We start from the raw sequence: 16953 nt of genomic DNA on the forward strand, positions 1-16953 counted from the left end.
GTGAGGTATAACATGTTATAACAAGACTGGTTTTTTGAGGTCCAATCAAAAGCCAGTATTTCAGTCCAACTTTTAAAGTATGATAGGTTGACTTAATTTGGTTATTGTCAGGAAAAAATAGATTGTAATTTCTGATATGAACTTTTGTTATTTTTTATAAAAAGGAAAACTTTTAAAATGTATTTTGGTGCTTAATTCCATCAATAGATTCTTTTGGCTTCAAATGAGAGCAAAAGGCTGTGATTCAAATAAGTCACCACCAGCAGCTGCTAGGAAAGACCTGTTGGTTAGATTTAACTAGCTTTCCCCTTCAGATGGCAGCTCAGAACTGCCACTTCACATTGTTGCTCTTCCACAGAGTCATATAGAAAAGCAAGATTAGATACATGAACAAAAAAAGAAAACCCTTTTTTTTTTTTTCCATGCAACAATACAAAGGAAACAGAAATGACTTGTATGTAAATTTCTTTTGTATGTTGCCTTTTATTCTGCAGGTACTGTAATCTATGGAAATACTTGCATAGCTCCCTTGCAGCCATGACCACTTACTTGCATATTTAAATCAACTGGAAGGGAAGGCCAGGGATGTTTGTTTTCCAGAGAGCAAAACTCCAGTTCTACTATTTTAACCTATTGAGTCTATCTTGTATCTTTGGGGATTGATTTATAATCTTTATATATTGTCGCTGGCCAACTGTGCACTGAATGTCTGAGCCTAGTTCACTATGATAGAAGGAATCTCCAGCCTTATTTTAAACTGACTGGTCCTGTAGAACTTTCCTGTAAAAAAATTGTTAAATGGGATCTCTTATTTGCCATCACTCAGTAATATCTAGCACAAGTTCTCAACTGCTGCAGAAATTGGCTCATAAAACTGTCTTTTCTAAGTTAAACTTTGCCTGTCTATCTGAATTCTTCAGCAGGGAAAAGCTTAATATATGTAAAAGAGTCAAGAGTCCCTTGCTTGATTGTTTCATCAGTACTATAAGAAGCAGAGTATAACAAAGATCCTGTCAGAGCCAGGATCTTCAAAGTGTTGTCACCCTTTAAGCACATGCCTTTTAAAGTGCAGTTGCTTAAAAAATAACAAGTCTGTCTGAATACTTTTACTTTTTAGCTTTAGAAGTAAAACCTAAGGCTTCAGCTGGAAAAAAAAAAAATCTCTTTGGGCTACAACAGTTTATTTTTGCTGTTGGGTCAAGTACTCAAACATCAAGACGCTAGGAAAGAGTTAAAGGAAAATGTGATTGTTATACTGCAGAAATTTCCATTGGAACTCTAAAGTGGGTGTTTTTAATAAACAACAAGAATCCTGACTATATTTCCAGTAGATGATACTTCTTTAATTGTTATTCAGATGATATTTTGTTTTGTCCTAAGATGTAATGATTTTTTTCTTTCTCTTCTCTGCTTGTACCCAAGATGTGGGTTGTAAAAGGCTGACGGTATCTTGCAGCTCATGTGCCAGCAGGTATTCCCCTGTTACAATGCAAGAGAAAAAGACTGATCATATTAGTAATTGTTGTATTCGGAGAAAGTAAATGTCTTTGTCTAAAGTATTTTTGATAGTGGAAATGGTTAAGATGGGTTTAGTGTATGTGTTTGTATCCAGCAGTGACAGGCCTTGGTGGTTTGAATTCTATAGCTTTAGGTGATATTCTTGTGACATTTTATCCATTCATGTTCTGCTGTAATGAGATGCCATTGGGTTGTTTGGCTTCTGCCTTTGCTAGTCCAAAATACCTTGTTTATGTGAACCTTAATTCTGGTTACCCCAGTTAAATTATCTGTTAACAGATGAACAAATAATGGAGGACCTCAGAACGCTGAATAAGGTAGGAAGTGGCTTCATCTAGGTAAACGTAAAATTCTTCACTGAAAGAATTGGAGTCTAATTCCACTCTTTTTGCGTCATTCTTAAGTAGGCTTTCTCATGTTAAACAGTGGAATAACATGATTAGAGATGTATCAAGACTCTGGTTCTTTCCTTTCCTTTTAACAGGTTAGAATGAACCTATGAAAAATGGTAATAGTCTCTAACAAACTTTCTTTAAGTGCCCACTCTGATAAGAACAAATAGTAGGCATCTGAATGACTTTGCCCTTCATCTGACTGCATAGACACTGATGCATGCTTACATTACATCACAGGGCTTAAAATCAAGACACCTTGGGTTTCCCTATTTCACTCTACATAATGCTTACAGGGGGCAGGATGGATGCATTAAGGTGTAGTAAGCAATTGTCTGGATCATGGTGTTACACCTAAGAGGTCTAGTCAGGTGCCTGATGAATCAGTTTGTGGCTGGCAAGCCCAATTCATGAGCGACACAGCTTTATTACAAGTTTCACAGATCCATACGTTGTCTGAGTTGGAGTCTAAGTTTATAGCATTCTGCTTTCTTCTTTCTCACTTTGCTTCGATTCTCTGGATGAAGCTCAACATGAAGCAGCTTTGATCTAGTGCCAGATGTTCTCTCCAGTTTGGATGGGATTCTGTGCTCTTCTCCCAGCTTTCTACGCTGATGTTGAATGACTTCATATAATTTTTGCACACATCATGGGGCCACTTTCTATGACAGAACCACTTTTTAGAGCGGTCTTGAATCTTGCTCTACAAAATATTCTTGGGGATATGGTCTCCTCCCATTTTCTTGACGTAAACAATCCATCACAATCTCTTCTTTTTGATAGTGATTTCTAAGTGTGTCAGTCCAGTGTGGTCCAATATCTGTGTTTGGTATTATTTCTTCCCACTTTATTTTCAGGATCTTAAGCAGATACCTTATGTGAAAGCTGTTCAGTCTCTTGATGTGCCTAGCATATGTAGTCCACACTTTTGAACCATAAAGTAGGGATGACAGCATACAAGTCTTGTAGATTTGCATCTTTATCTTGGCTGTTAGTTTGTTATTCTATGCACATTTCTCTAAAAGCCAGAAAGGTGTATTCTTTTGTATATAACAGATTTAGCTTTTCTAGATGGACTTGATTAGATGAACAAATTTCCAGGCAATTCCAGATACAGGATTCTGAAAGAGGCTTGTGGAAACCTGTGTAAAGTGATTGAAGTGTGCTTTCAGTTCTCTCACCAGTGAGGATAGTTTAATGATTTTAAATATTAATTGCTCACCACCAGTTAGGTTTGAACACACTGAAAGAATGGTGGGGCTTGGTTTTCTGGGCAGTTGAAGAGTCAATTATTTGACAAGAGGAAGCTGCAGAACTTAATTTCCCAGGTTTTTAGTGTCATGATTCTGATGATTTAGATCTTTGAGTCTTGTATACTGTTAAGTCTTATGCTCTGAATACTTATAACCTGAAAAAAAAATAGAAAGTAATATGGCATTGAAGTAATGTTCTCCCTTGATGTGCTTATGTCTCATTTACTTTTTCACATTAGTGCTTTTGTGATACAAGTTGTATCTCCAGTTTCTAAAAGTGCCTTGTTCTTCTTTTTATGTAGCTTAAATCACCCAAGAGACCAGGTAAGTGAATGATTATAGTAGTATTTATGCCCCTGTTAGCATACATTTGTGACATTTGCTAAAATTTTGCAACAAGTACAGTCTTTTAACTGGAGCTTTCAGTCTCTCTTTAAGTAGCTATCTGTTCGAGTGAATGCTGCAACTTTACTTCTTTTAAGTGCTGTCTTGTCCCTTCTTTCTCCTGTTTTGGGTGTAATCATATCGTGCAGATGTCTGTTAAATGTGTAGATGAGAACATACAAAAGCAATTTGATGGTAAAGTCTCTTTCATTACATACATAGGTAGGATGCCTAAACCCCACTCTATTTCGGAGGCTGGCTTTTGATCTTTGTGTTTCATAGTTTGGCTGAAGATGAGTCAAGTTATTTCTGCGCACAGTTACTGTAGTCTGGTTGTGTACTATCTGGCTTTATTTTGTCTTTCTTTCATGCATTCAATTACATAATAGATCAGATAGGAAAAGCTCATTCCAAGATCACATGGTCAAACAATAATGCTTCTACCCTTCAAAATTCTTTGCAAACTAACCTAGTAGCAGCTCTTTTGAAAATAGATATTACCCCCACCTTGTGGCCTAGGAAAGAGTTATTTTAAATGACTTGGCCAAAGAGAAAATGTCGGATCAGAAATACACATTTAAGTCCCTAGTTCCCTGTGCTTATATTGCATTCCTTGAATTAGTGAATTTGTATTAACATATTTGAAGCTCAGGTTTGACTGCATAATCACAGACCCATTAGTGTTCTCATGCTAGTCTGAACATGCAATATGGTTGGGTTTTTTTGTGTCTTTTTTCTGTTTTAGCATCTCCTTCCTCTCCAGAGCACCTGCCAGCTACACCTGCAGAATCTCCAGCACAGCGGTTTGAAGCCCGCATAGAAGATGGCAAACTCTACTATGATAAAAGATGGTAGGTCTTAGGGAAGTCCTTGCTGTTGCTGTTAGTCCAGGGTGTCACTATGTAGAGACAAAAGTAGTGCAAAGAACCTGCTTTGGAAAAAGCATCTTGGTCCAAGATTTTCCTAAGCAGGTTCTAGCCACTTGAGCAACCTAAGCATGTGCTTTCTATATACATCTTTGACTATGTTTGCTAGCACACATTGACATGCGGAAGGATGCTTATAGGTAGTGTATAAAGCTTATCTCTGGGTCTCTGTTATGTACTACAACACTACTCAAGCATTTCTGTTGAAACTAACATTAACAACATCCAACCCTACTATTAGGAAAGTTAACCACCGAGAAATTCAGTGTTATCCAAATGTAGTAATGTAACCAGCTGGGTTACAGCAGTTTCTTGTGTTTGAGTTTTATGGTATGTGTGCCACAAGGTGGCAGAGTGTGATAAAATTACTTGCCAGCAAAGTTGAATGAAAAATGTTTGCAATAACAAAAGGCAAATAACCTTTACAGATCAAACCCACACATAAGACCCAGCTTCAGAAATAATGATCTGATTTATCTCTAATTTTTATAGGAGTGTGTAGCTAGGGAAGCATCATGATACATCAGGAGGTTATTTGTTTTTTTGCAAAGATGGTAGCTCCATGAGTCTTAAACCTAATCCTATGAAATTATAAAACATGCAAGTGTGAGTAATCAAGGAAGCAATCTACTTTTTAAATAGCAAGCAATTTGCAAGGCTATTTAATTGTTTGGGGAATAGTTTGATATGTTGATAGCTTTTCTTGGTTTTCCGAGCTATTTCAACCACCTCACTGAAAGAACGGTATGAAATGAGTTGCACTAAAATTGGACACACTAGATGCAGTTCATTTTCCTGTCAGACTTCTGGCCTGTTCTTTCCAGCTGTTAGGTGGGAGATTATAATGGAAGTACCTGATTTAGCACAGCAGTTGTTTTACAGACTTCTTAAGTTTATTTTTGCCAATTCCCTGACACTATTTCACAGAATCTTAGGGTATGTATCTTTGTTAAAGGATTCTGTTTTTATGTTGTAAACAATATAAAAAAAATAATTTGAATTTGCAAAACTAAATTAAGTTATTTCTGCTCTTAATTGTTAGGGTGTTTTTGCTGTTTTTTTGCCTTTTGTTTTATTTAAAACTACTATCCCTTTCACCCTGTTTCTGAAACTAGGGTATGTTGATTCTAGTCACTCACACCTCAGAACTTTTAAGGATCCATGAACTATAACACAATTACAACATCTTTCTGTAACATCATTTTTCAGAGCAAGGAGCTCAGTTCTGCACTTCTCAGTCAGGAAACTCCCACCAAATTTAAAGTAAGGTGTATATGACTGACCCCAGGGGAGTTTCACAAAAGCATGAGAGGACTTCCTAAATCATGGACATGTGGCATGTTAGCACAAATATTTTCATCTTACTGCATTCTTTTGTCATGGGGTTTCATTGTGAAGGTTTCTGGTTGTTACCTTCTTCCCCTCCCCTTCTCCTGGGTCCTGTGCTGTTTTAAGATAAGTGTTTTATTTTACATTTTGCTGTAATAATCCTGTTCAGGTTTTGATTGATAGTAATAGTGCCTCTGCAAAGTAGCTGATATTTTAAAATAACAAAGTAACTCTTGGTGGTGGGAGGGTAATCTTTTTTTTTTTTAAATGCATATTAAACCTGAAGCTGCTAGCATGCACCAAAAATAATGAAACCTGACAGCTCAGAAGTGACTACTTTTTCTTCCCCCTGACAGCAGACATAAAGGACAATTATCTCAAAATAGTGAATGTTTAAGGCTAGAAATGGACTCCCTGAGGTCTTGTAGCAGCATTTGGCAAACTTATTTCACAAAATGGAGAATTAGTCGCAGGAATCGCAGCTGGGCATTGAATAACTTAAATAATTTTACCTCAGCCATTTTGTCCCCTCCTCCTAAAACACTGCTTGCAGTGAAACCTTTTAACTTTTAGGAGCTTGTAATATGGCAAGCTAGAGAGAATTCCATTTTTGAGAAGCTTCTATTTGTGACCACTCTTGCCTTCAGCATGCTTCTCCGTTAGGTTTGGTTTGTGCTCTGCTTGTTGCTTGTACTACAGTCCAGTGATTTTTGTGAAGAAGTCTTTTCAGTGAGGATTTTGCCAGTGTTTGGGTCCAATATGTTAGTAGAAAGTAAGGTTTCTACTACTTTTGAGTGTCTGCTTCTTTGTTTTTTCATTTGGTTAAAAAAAAACTGAAAAAAGAGCAAAACGTGATGAGTTCTGCTTTTTAGAGGTTTTCTTTTCCCCCCTCTTTTTTTTCTATAAGCTAGCTTGCATTCCCTGGCAATTTTGGCTTAGTCCATTCTTCTCCTTTTTTCTTAAAGATATTGAATAGCTGCAGAGATAAAGCCATGTTTATCAACCTAATTGACATGGTAGCCCCTGCTTCCCTGACCAGCCCACTTCTGTTAATGAGTCCCTGCTGTCTGTAGATCAGGCTTTTCTATGTACCACTATGTATGGGGTCTGAGCAAGGTGGTCTTAAGTGGTAAAAAGGTAGTGTGTTCTCCATCCCTGCCACTGACCTTGTCAGAAAGGGACAGTTGGTTTGGGGTTTTTGTGTGATAGGAAACTGTGCATTTAATAATTGTACAAAAATCACCATTTTTTTCCATTCAGGTGAACTCTAATGCTTTCTGTTCATTGGCAGTCCAGTAGGTTTTTCATACAGAGAGGCCTGGGTTACGATAATGAGGGTTTTGATTACCTTGAGATGTTCCTTGTCTATTAACGGCCATCATAACTGAATTTTATTTATTTAGCTTTTGCGCTTTCATAGATTCATAGATGCTAGGGTCGGAAGGGACCTCAACAGATCATCGAGGCCGACCCCCTGCCTAGGCAGGAAAGAGGACTGGGGTCAGATGACCCCCGCCAGATGCCGGGTGGGGGGTCAAGAGCCCCCCGGCAATATCCCCCCCCAGCCATATTATTCAGCATATTATTTCTTAAGGTAATGTCATGACCAGTGTGATGAGCTTGACAGCCACCAGGTAGCATAGTAAATGGACATGAGTCAACAATGGGGGACATGATTTAAATTTGTCCACAAAGGTTGTTATTGCAAAGGCCCCATTGGTATAGGGTTGAGGTACAGTCACCCTGTCCAGTTAAAAAATGGTACAGAAATGCCCAATAGTGGTGTGGTCAGTTAAATCCTGGTTAACTCACTGTAGCGTTAGAGATGTTGTGGTAATTGTTTGGGGTTTGTGGTTGACCATTCTTTGTGTCATCGAGTAAGTAAGGAAAAGTCAAAGAGTTTTGCAAGGGTGGACCATATTGGACATCTTGAGGGCAGCCGAGCTATTGGTGGGTGGAATATGTCCCACTGGGCATAGGATAATTACAAAGTTTGGCTAGTAAGTTTACTTCAGTATTTGTGTGGCAGAGATGGGGGGAGCAATGTTACTGAGGACTGGTAACATTAGGAGTGGAGTGGGATGTAATTTGCGTGACACAAGACTCATTGTAACGTGCAGCTGGGAGCCCATACAGGGGCTTAGTAGTCTGCAACTGAATAACACTGTGCAAGAGGAGATGAACATAGCATGGAGGCATTGGCATCCCAAGTGGAGCCTGCAAGTTAGGCAAGTAGGTTATTTCTTGTTTTGTTTTGTTTTTTAAAGCAGTTTTCTGGAGATGTGTTTTATAAGTTTATAGGTGCACCTGACATCCGGTGGTGGGTTCTCTCCAGCAGCAGTTCCCACCTGTTGCCCTCAGGGGCTTAATTGTCAACTCTCCAACAGGGCAATGCCCCTCGCACTCCCTTGTTGCTGACTATGCCAGCCCCTCCAGTGTAATGCCAGCTTGTGCGGCTGCCTTGCTACGTGCCTGCCTGTGCAGGCTTCTTCCTCTGCCTGCCTGCCTGCCTGTGCCGGCTTCCTCCAGTGTCACAGGGATGCTCCCTGCAGCTGGGACAACCGGATGTGCCAGTGTCCGGGGCTTGCTGGTGCCCCGCACACCTTCTTATGACATCAGCAGAAGCACACCCGCCCTCCCACACACAGGGAGAGTGTGTTTTTAAAACATGCAGGAGATGCCACATGCATCTTGGCATTCTTGCCCCAGGCAACTGGAAGGGAGGTGAGTATTTTCTCAGCCCCTGCTGAGCTGAGCTCCCCCTTTGCTTGGGGCTAGTCAGGGTGGGAAACCTCTCACTCCCAGGAGTTCTGGGAGCTGAGTTGCCTGGTACAGTGACAACCAGTATGCCAGGCAGTGTCATATGCTGCTGTTAAATCAAGAAAGATGACACCAGTCTTCTGTTTTTTCTGAAAGCCATTTTCAGTTAAAGTGGTTAAGGCTAAAACTTGATTGCAAGCACTCTAGCTGCGGCAGAATCCAGCCTGGTCTGGGTTTAGGGCAGAATCAATTACTGGAAAAATGTTGCAGAACTAGTCTCTCAAGTGTCATGTATTGGACACACAGGAGGAAGATAGCTTGGTAGCTTGCTGCTGGTTGTGGGTCTTTGCCAGGATTGGGTAGGCCAGTGGTTTTTGCTTGGCACCATGCTGATGGAATTCATCCTTTATGCATGATATGTTTGAAGAAGAGTAGAAGCCAATTACAAGCTCAAGGGCTGAGATGTTTCAGAAACTCTGGGTGCATGTTGTCATAGCCAGTTGCAGTGCCAGATTTTAATTTTGCAAAGCACAGTCGAGTTCTGTTGGTAAAAAGGTTTCTGGAGGATATTGGTTTTAAACATTTTGATGGAAATTATACCATTCTTCACATACTCTTTGCTCAAAATCCTTGTTGTTACAGGGGGCTCTTGCCACTTTTAGAAGGTGGCTAGCAATGGCATTAGCCAACACAGATGATTGAATTTGGGCTGAAGGACATTGAGCCCCACTCCCAGGCGGCAAATGAGCTTCTCCAGCTGGAGTGACAGAAATTAAGTTTTAACTGAATAAACAGCTCTTGGCCCAAACTGTGGTTACTAGTAAGCTTCCTGGGAACTTGCTGAAGTTTCCACCGGAAGAAGTTCATCATGAAACTCATTATCATCATAATCCCTTGCCTGTGCCCTTTTTTAACCCAGGTTTTTTGGTGCGGGGTTTTTTTTTGTTTTATTTGGAGTTTAGTGTGGTAGAATATTTTTGCTGCAGCTAAAGGGAGTGAAACCGAGCCTATTATCTTTGTTACTGGGAAGCAGCCTATCAATTCGGAGTATGGGAACCAAGCAAAATAGAACAGAATAGATTCAGTTGCTAGGGATTTCCATGTCTACACTGTGGTTATTGTGGAAATAACCATAACAATAATATAAGGATTTGCATAATAAGAAATGGCAGTTAGCCAATCAGAGTGTGAGGAGATGCATACTGAGCAAGTACTGGGTGAATTCTGCAATTTATCTGTCTAAGCTAAGCATCATGTGTACCAAAATGTGTGAGAGTGATGGTCCAGAAATTAAGCCATAATGGCTCCAGAAATTATGTGAGAGCCAAGTATTTCCTAAGGTGATATAATAAGAGCAGAGGTGGAAATTTTACCCTTCTCGAACTGTAGAGCATCTGTCTCTCTACTCTAAGATTGTTCCCCAATTACACTGAAACAGATAATTTATTGTGTGACTTCTGCTTACAGAATTCTCTTGGGCAAAATCACAGAGACCAAAGAGCTTTGCTGGCATGCTTTATTAATAAGTGTGTATTCAGACCCCACTATACATTCATATTAAAGAAATCAGCTATAGAGTTGTTATACATTTTCCAGCACTAACTTTATAGTTAGTTGGCTCTTTTATAGCTGGATAGTAATTTTTATTGTGCGATGATTACTTTCCTCACATGGCTAGTCTAAATTTATTGCACAATTAACCAGTTAGTTGTGTGATAATTACTTTGTGCTTGTGGCCTGTCTGTCTTTGCACATGTGGCCAGTCTAAATTCATTGCACATTTAACTAGTTAATTGTGTAATATACGTAATGTGTAACAGGGGCCTTCCATGCAGAAAGCTAAATCTGGGACTTTGAAACTAAGCTTGTGAAAGCTGTATGAATTGGGGAGCTTTTTAACATTTTTCCCCTTTGGGTAATTAATGCCGTAGACATAAATAAGACCATATTTTACCTAGTATGCTATATAAGCGAGAAAACCTGGGCAGGCTTCATTACAGCGTACCTATGAACTGATGGCTTGCCTTCTTCCTAATACAGACTCTAATTGACAGGTTTGGGTATTAAGAAAATCTAGGAATTGAGAAGTGAAGTATTAAAACATTGTATGTGTACATTCCTCCTTGCTGTTTTAAAGTAGCTCACTTAGCACCAAAAGTTCTAGTAATCCAAGTGTATCTCTTGCCAATAGTAAGTCTCGGGCTATGTCCCTAGTGAGGCAGTTTGGAGCCTTGATTCCACGGACAAGGTGGCTACAGTGATGCTGCAGCTCCTGTTGGTAATTCACGATTCAAGTATTTCCTGACATTGCCAGAATAGGGCCATTGAGCCACCATCTGCTCAACCGTATTTGGGTCCCTGGTGAAACTGTGCTGTAGGAAAAGTTCAGCTGAGTGTTGGGGCTTGGGTACTGAAGTCTTGTAGGAAGCTGGTAGAGGAGGAGATTAGCTGGGGGTAGGATGCTGCGAGAGGACCAGCAGTTACCTGGAAAGCTGCACCTTGGTTAAAAAAATAAGAGCGGGGGGCCGGGGCATGGCTTGAAACTTGTTTCAGTGCTTCGTTGTCTGTGCCAGGAACCAGTTGTATGCCTGAAGAAATGCAATTTCTTATTTCTTTGTGTTAATAACATAAGTTGTTTTTTAAAAATAGTTTATCTAGTTTTTTCTCTAACTTCCTAAAAGATTATATAGTTTGGACTATTTGCTTGTTTCCTTCAGATCCCTTTAGATCAGCCTTAGTGTTAATGCCCTGCAACTGTTAAGGGAAGTTTATGCTACATACTTCTGATTTAGTTGGTCTATAAGGTGCATTTCTACCCTGTCTTCTGCCTGACTCCAGACTAACATGGCTGTCTACTTCTGTGAGTGAATGTTGTATACTGTTATGTTGATTATATATAATTTTATTATAAATGTATTATATAATTTTATTTAAGTAACATTTTAAATATGCTGCAGTTTACCAGTTCCCCTAATTTGCTAGAAGGGTGGGATGAGATGAGCTGCTACTAGTAGTATATGTTATGGTTGCCTCCGGAGTTGAAGGGGAAAGGGTAGTGTAGCCTATACCTATGTTGTGATGAGCATTTGCTAAGGAAAGAGGAAATCTTTTATGCTCTTATTTTCTTATGCTTATAAAACCTGATTCATAAATCAAGCTACTCCTTGTTTTATGAGCCTTCACAAGCAGAAGATGAGACCTCAGCAGTGGCTAATGGTTGTACCCATTGCTTTTTTGCAGGTATCACAAGAGTCAGGCTATTTACCTAGAGTCGAAAGAGAACACTAAGATCAGCTGTGTGATCAGCTCTGTGGGAGCCAATGAGGTAAGAGGCTGTTTTACTTTTAGTAACAATAAAACAGTTCCATGGATTAGTGCAGCTAACTGTCTGGTAGGGTTTAAAAAGACATCTGTACTCATGATTCAGATTGCCTGTTGGGATAGCAACCTTCTTCTTTGTGGGAAGGTATGGTTGTGTGGAATTAGCAAAAAATCTGAAGTGTAATTGAACAACTATTTGCTCCACAGTCTTTATGAGAAAGAACATCACTGGCAGCAATCTGTGTTATTAGCAGGTTTTAAAACTGTAAATTTTTATGGTTGGATTTCATTTGAATTTGCAGCATTTCCATGTGTTTTGACAGATTATTGCCCTTCAGTTTTGCTCGCCAATGCTTTTGGTATTCAGTCAGCCTAGTAAAACTGCAGTATGTTATCCTCTTGTCTTCTGCTGATTTCTTCTCATTACTTGCATTGACCACTTCCCTCAAGAAGTGGGACTGCAGAGTGAGAATCTAATTGCTTGAATTCTTGAGGTGACCCTATTCTATAAAGCTGCAGCTTGCTTTTGGCAGCAGGACTCAAATTTGATTTAGTGCCTGAAATCAAACAGATGTTGATGGTTATGGGTTAGTCTTTGGTAGATAAGAATCTGTCTCACAACATCATTAAGCAAATGGTAGTCTGCATTCAAGAAAGGCAGAAGGCTAATGTGGTGGGAAGCTTAATATTTTTTACCCATGGCTATGGTGATCCTACCATGCCCAAATTGTGGAATTGGTTAGGAAGCATGAAGGCCATTTGAATTGCACCTGTCTGGTGATGGATTTAAAATCTCTATTCATACGGTACTTAAACTCTAAACTTACTGGAAATATTTATTTACATTTAATATCAAACAAAAAGAAAACAACCCCCCAAAAAGCCAGATGCCACTGAGGCGTCAGAGGCATATTAATTGAAATCTGGTCACCAAATTTACATGTAGGAAGACTATTTTTTCCCTAGCTATTAACCTAAAAGTACCTATCATAGGTCCCGACACTGCTGACTTAATCTAAAAGGGATAGGCAGCTAGGAGTGATATGAATTAACATCTAACACAGACTTGGCATATGAGAAATATGTCAGAATTGTGCAAAGAAAGTTCATATGTGGCATTGTGAATTACTACCCTTTTTAAGAAATTAGAGAGTTGGTGTAGGGTTTCTTGATTTCAATAAACTTAATCAACCAAAACAATACCTCTAATGTGTATCGACATTGGTAATATTTTTTTTTTCCTTTTAACAAAACAAATCACAAATGGAAATTCTTTTTGTTACGATAACAAGAATAATTATGGAACAATCATTAGGTTCACTGGCTGATTATTTAAATGAGTTGTAGCAATTTGCCAACGGATGCATTATTAAAAATCCTGAAATGGCTAATTTGATTAGCGTTATTACAATTAACATTAAGGATCATAAAGTTCTAAATTATAGGGTTACACTGGCATTTAAAAAATGCAAGTTCTCTTGCCAGTGTACATATCTTCAACATTAAAAAAACAGAAAACCTTTTTCTCAGTCAGTTGTAAAGGTCTGTGGTATTTGGAATCTAAACTTGACAGTGTTTTTGATTTAACTTTTTAAAAAGGTATTCTGAATGGTTATTTCTATTGAAGCAATTTGTCATTTTAAATATATTTGTATATCTGCAGTAGTAAGAATTTTTCAGTGCAGGTATTTAAAAAGCAAACACTTTTTTTTAATCTTCAAATACAATTTATTTAATGCATTGTGGGAAATGCTTCACTGAACAAAATCAGAGCAAGCTTTTCATTTGACTAATAGTTACTTGTCTGAACAAATCCCAGGACAGGTAATTTTATGATCTGTGCGTCTAGGGAGACTTATTCTTGCATTCAGCTTTAGCTAATCAAGCTTCCTGTTGTGAATGGTCATGAAAGAGACCTCTGCATTCCTGATGATGCTAAAGAAGAGTAATTCTTCTTGTTAGTTATTGAGGTCAGAAAGTAGATGAGAAAAAGCTGGTGTTAGGATAGATTATTTCCTCTTACAGCAAGGTGGTGTGTGTGGTTTTCTTTAAAACCATGTTTTCCATTTTCCCAGGAGGAATAGAAAGATCTGTTTTTAGGCTGATATTAAGGATCCCTGAAACATTTTTCTTCATATGACTAATCTTGGGGTCTTTCCCTTTTATCTCTTTTGTGCAGATCTGGGTGAGGAAAACCAGTGACAGCACAAAAATGAGGATTTATCTGGGACAGCTTCAGCGAGGGGTTTTTGTGATCCGTCGGCGTTCAGCTGCATGACTGTCTGTGCTCTTTCTTGATTCTTTTTTAAAAGAAAGAAACGAACCTCTTACAGGGAATATCTCAGTCTGTCCACTCAACCTTGGCAACAGAGTATGCTTTTATGGCCTTTTGTGAGACAGTTTGTGGCTGGCCACATTGTTCCCAATAGTCCTTAAATCTCTAGTGACACCCAAGCACTGCCCTGGACTACTTCTGGACTTTGCCATAAAACTTCTTGAAGGTTTTCTTTGTTTTTGGGAGACTCTTTAAGAAGACCCTGCATTATATTTTCTCATTTTCACATCTCTGCCCCACGAAATGAATATGTACATTGAAAACACCATAACTTATATTTGGATCAAGACCATTGTGGGGACAGGGGAAATGGCAGGGGCGGGGTGGGGTGGGGGGAACAGCTGCTTTTTGTCAAACTAGCTCTTTATTTTCCTAAAACTCAGGATGCTGAGCAAATGAGTGATCCTGCAAGCTTTCAGCTGCACTTCTGTAACAACATCTGGTATATGACATTAATTCTGTGGGCTGAGCCAGTGAAAGATTTGTCCATGCAATGAGGCACAATGAGGATTTTTTTAAGGAAAGTGTGAAAAGCATTCTAGAAACTTTTAACATGCTGCAATTCTAGTGGACTTTTTAATATGCTTAAACAATCTCATATAGTCCAAAGCTTCCTTTCTCTTCCCATTAAAAACCTTTCATGGAACAAGCAAAGAGTGTGTCTTGACTACTAGCCTAGATTACCTGAAGTAGGTGGGTGAGTATGAGCCAAAGGATTAATTAACTGAACTACGAACTAGAATGTGAGACTGTCTGATTACTGTGTAGCACTGAAAAGTATGATTAAGTTCTTCATATTGATGACCCAAGTTGAATGAGTCATACTGGATTAGATGATGGGTAACTTATGTTGTTAGAGCTTTTATGCCCTCAGAAGAGACCTGGCAATGAAAAGCAGTGTTGACATGCAAAAGGGAAGTGTTTTGTATTGTGTTTTGTGGAAATTAGGTTTCATATTAATATTATAACTTTTGGCGTGTAGATTTTGTATTACATTATTAATATAAGTACAATTTAAACTGCTAAAAGTCATACAAAACATTTCCATCTCAAGGATATTAATTCTAGAAGATAAAGATGCACCTTTATAGCAGTGGCTCCAACAGTTCTGCAAGCTCTCTAATATTAAACTGGTAGTGGTCATAAACTACTTTTGGTGGTATTTAAACCTCTGTGGATTTTGGCATCTATTTTATACCTTGTTCCCAGTCATGGCCAGAGGACACTAATACCATGAGCAGATGCAACTGCATGAACATGCAAAATAGGAAACCTTGTTACATGTCTTCCTTATCTATGAGCAAATTTTGATTTGCACCAAAAAACTGAAGAGTTATAGTTTATTCTTTTCAGTATCTGCCACCTTCAGGGTGTTCTTGCTTGTTCGCTGATTTTTTTGGGGGGGGGGTGGGCCTGCGGGGGGGAAGTTGTGTTGTTTTGTTTTGTTGGAGCTCAGTCTTGTGTTCATTTGTACCAGGATAAAATAACATATTTTAAACTACCAGTTCCATTTTTTTGCTCACTGCAGTTGGGTGGCAGGCAAGTCCCAATAATGAATCTGTATCCTCACACATGGGTCCATTGTAGAATCTAGGAGCTGAGCTTCTGGTATTCTGACTGCAGCTGTGACATCGTACGTATTTATATTATTTGGAGTCTTTGACACATCTGCAGCCTTTGTGTGGGAGGGAAGGAAGGAGGTCAGTTTCCCACCTCTTGAAGATGTGCTATATTTGCTGCAACTGCAGTATCACAGGTAGAAATTACTCATGCTAATAGCATACTTTCAACTTTCTGTTGTGATGCAGCTCACTTCTCTACTGAGATATAGCAAATGAGATTTGTCATTGAGCCTTGAAACAAACATTGTGGTTCTTAAAGAGCTAAGGGAATAAGAAGACTTTCTTCTTAACCAAATCATTTAGTGTTTACATGTCTTTGAGGGAGGTAGTTGGAATACTGGTGTCAATGCTAAGCAGGTCTCCTGCCAGCCCATTGTCAGCAGGTCGCCTCCCCGTCTATAACTTTACTAATCATTTTGGGGTGAGTCTTGGCAATGCATGGAAGAGGCACAACCAGTTAGGAGATGGATATGGTATGGATGTATGCATGTTAAGCTTCATTACAATGCTTTGTCATTGCACCTAAATCTTAATCGGTACCTTCCCCTACTGTTTCAGCTCTAGACCTTGTTTGAAACAGCAGCTGTGGTAATGGCCTGCCTTTGTACCCCTGCCCCATCTCTGGGGAAATAGCTACTTCCAGTTTCTTGTCTAATCAGAATTGGAACAATTTTTTTCTAGAGGTGAAAGTCAAATGGTCTAACATAACCTGTTAAATGTCCTGTAATCTGTCCTACGCTTTATGTTAATGTAATTTTGGAAAAAGTTCTCTTTTGTTTGGTGACGAATGATACTCTGTGCGGTTGTGACTGAACTGAGGAGGCAGCTTGGCACTGAAGTATGTAGTTAGAGAAGATAAGTATTAATGTTTCATAAATGATCACGATGGGAAGGAAATAAACTTAGTAAATGTGTGCTATTGAACAAGAACAAGAGCTGAATGGTGGGAGGCTCCTTGTAGCTCATAAGTGCCAATCCTAGTTAATCTCAGTGTTGCAGATTAAAGGAAAACGGGTAAGAAGAACCTGGTCTTAACCTCAAATTCCATTTTCACATTCTAGGGTTTTTGGTTGTAGCCATGTTGGTCTAAGGACATAGGCTGGCAAGGCTCTT

General features: G+C 39.0%; 1 protein-coding gene across 1 annotated transcript in view; it reads left to right on the forward strand.

Moving 5' to 3' along the window:
- Positions 1 to 14864, forward strand: part of SUDS3 (SDS3 homolog, SIN3A corepressor complex component) — a 36833-nt gene extending 21969 nt beyond the window's left edge. The window contains exons 9-13 of the mRNA XM_025208563.1: positions 1774 to 1835; positions 3466 to 3487; positions 4293 to 4398; positions 11803 to 11887; positions 14063 to 14864. Coding sequence (XP_025064348.1) covers positions 1774 to 1835; positions 3466 to 3487; positions 4293 to 4398; positions 11803 to 11887; positions 14063 to 14161 — 374 coding nt within the window. The 3' untranslated portion in view covers positions 14162 to 14864. The remainder of the gene's footprint in view (positions 1 to 1773; positions 1836 to 3465; positions 3488 to 4292; positions 4399 to 11802; positions 11888 to 14062) is intronic.
- Positions 14865 to 16953: the final 2089 nt, after the last annotated feature.

The sequence above is a fragment of the Alligator sinensis genome, unplaced genomic scaffold (genome assembly GCF_000455745.1).
Source record: "Alligator sinensis unplaced genomic scaffold, ASM45574v1 scaffold692_1, whole genome shotgun sequence".
NCBI classification, from domain to species: domain Eukaryota; kingdom Metazoa; phylum Chordata; order Crocodylia; family Alligatoridae; genus Alligator; species Alligator sinensis.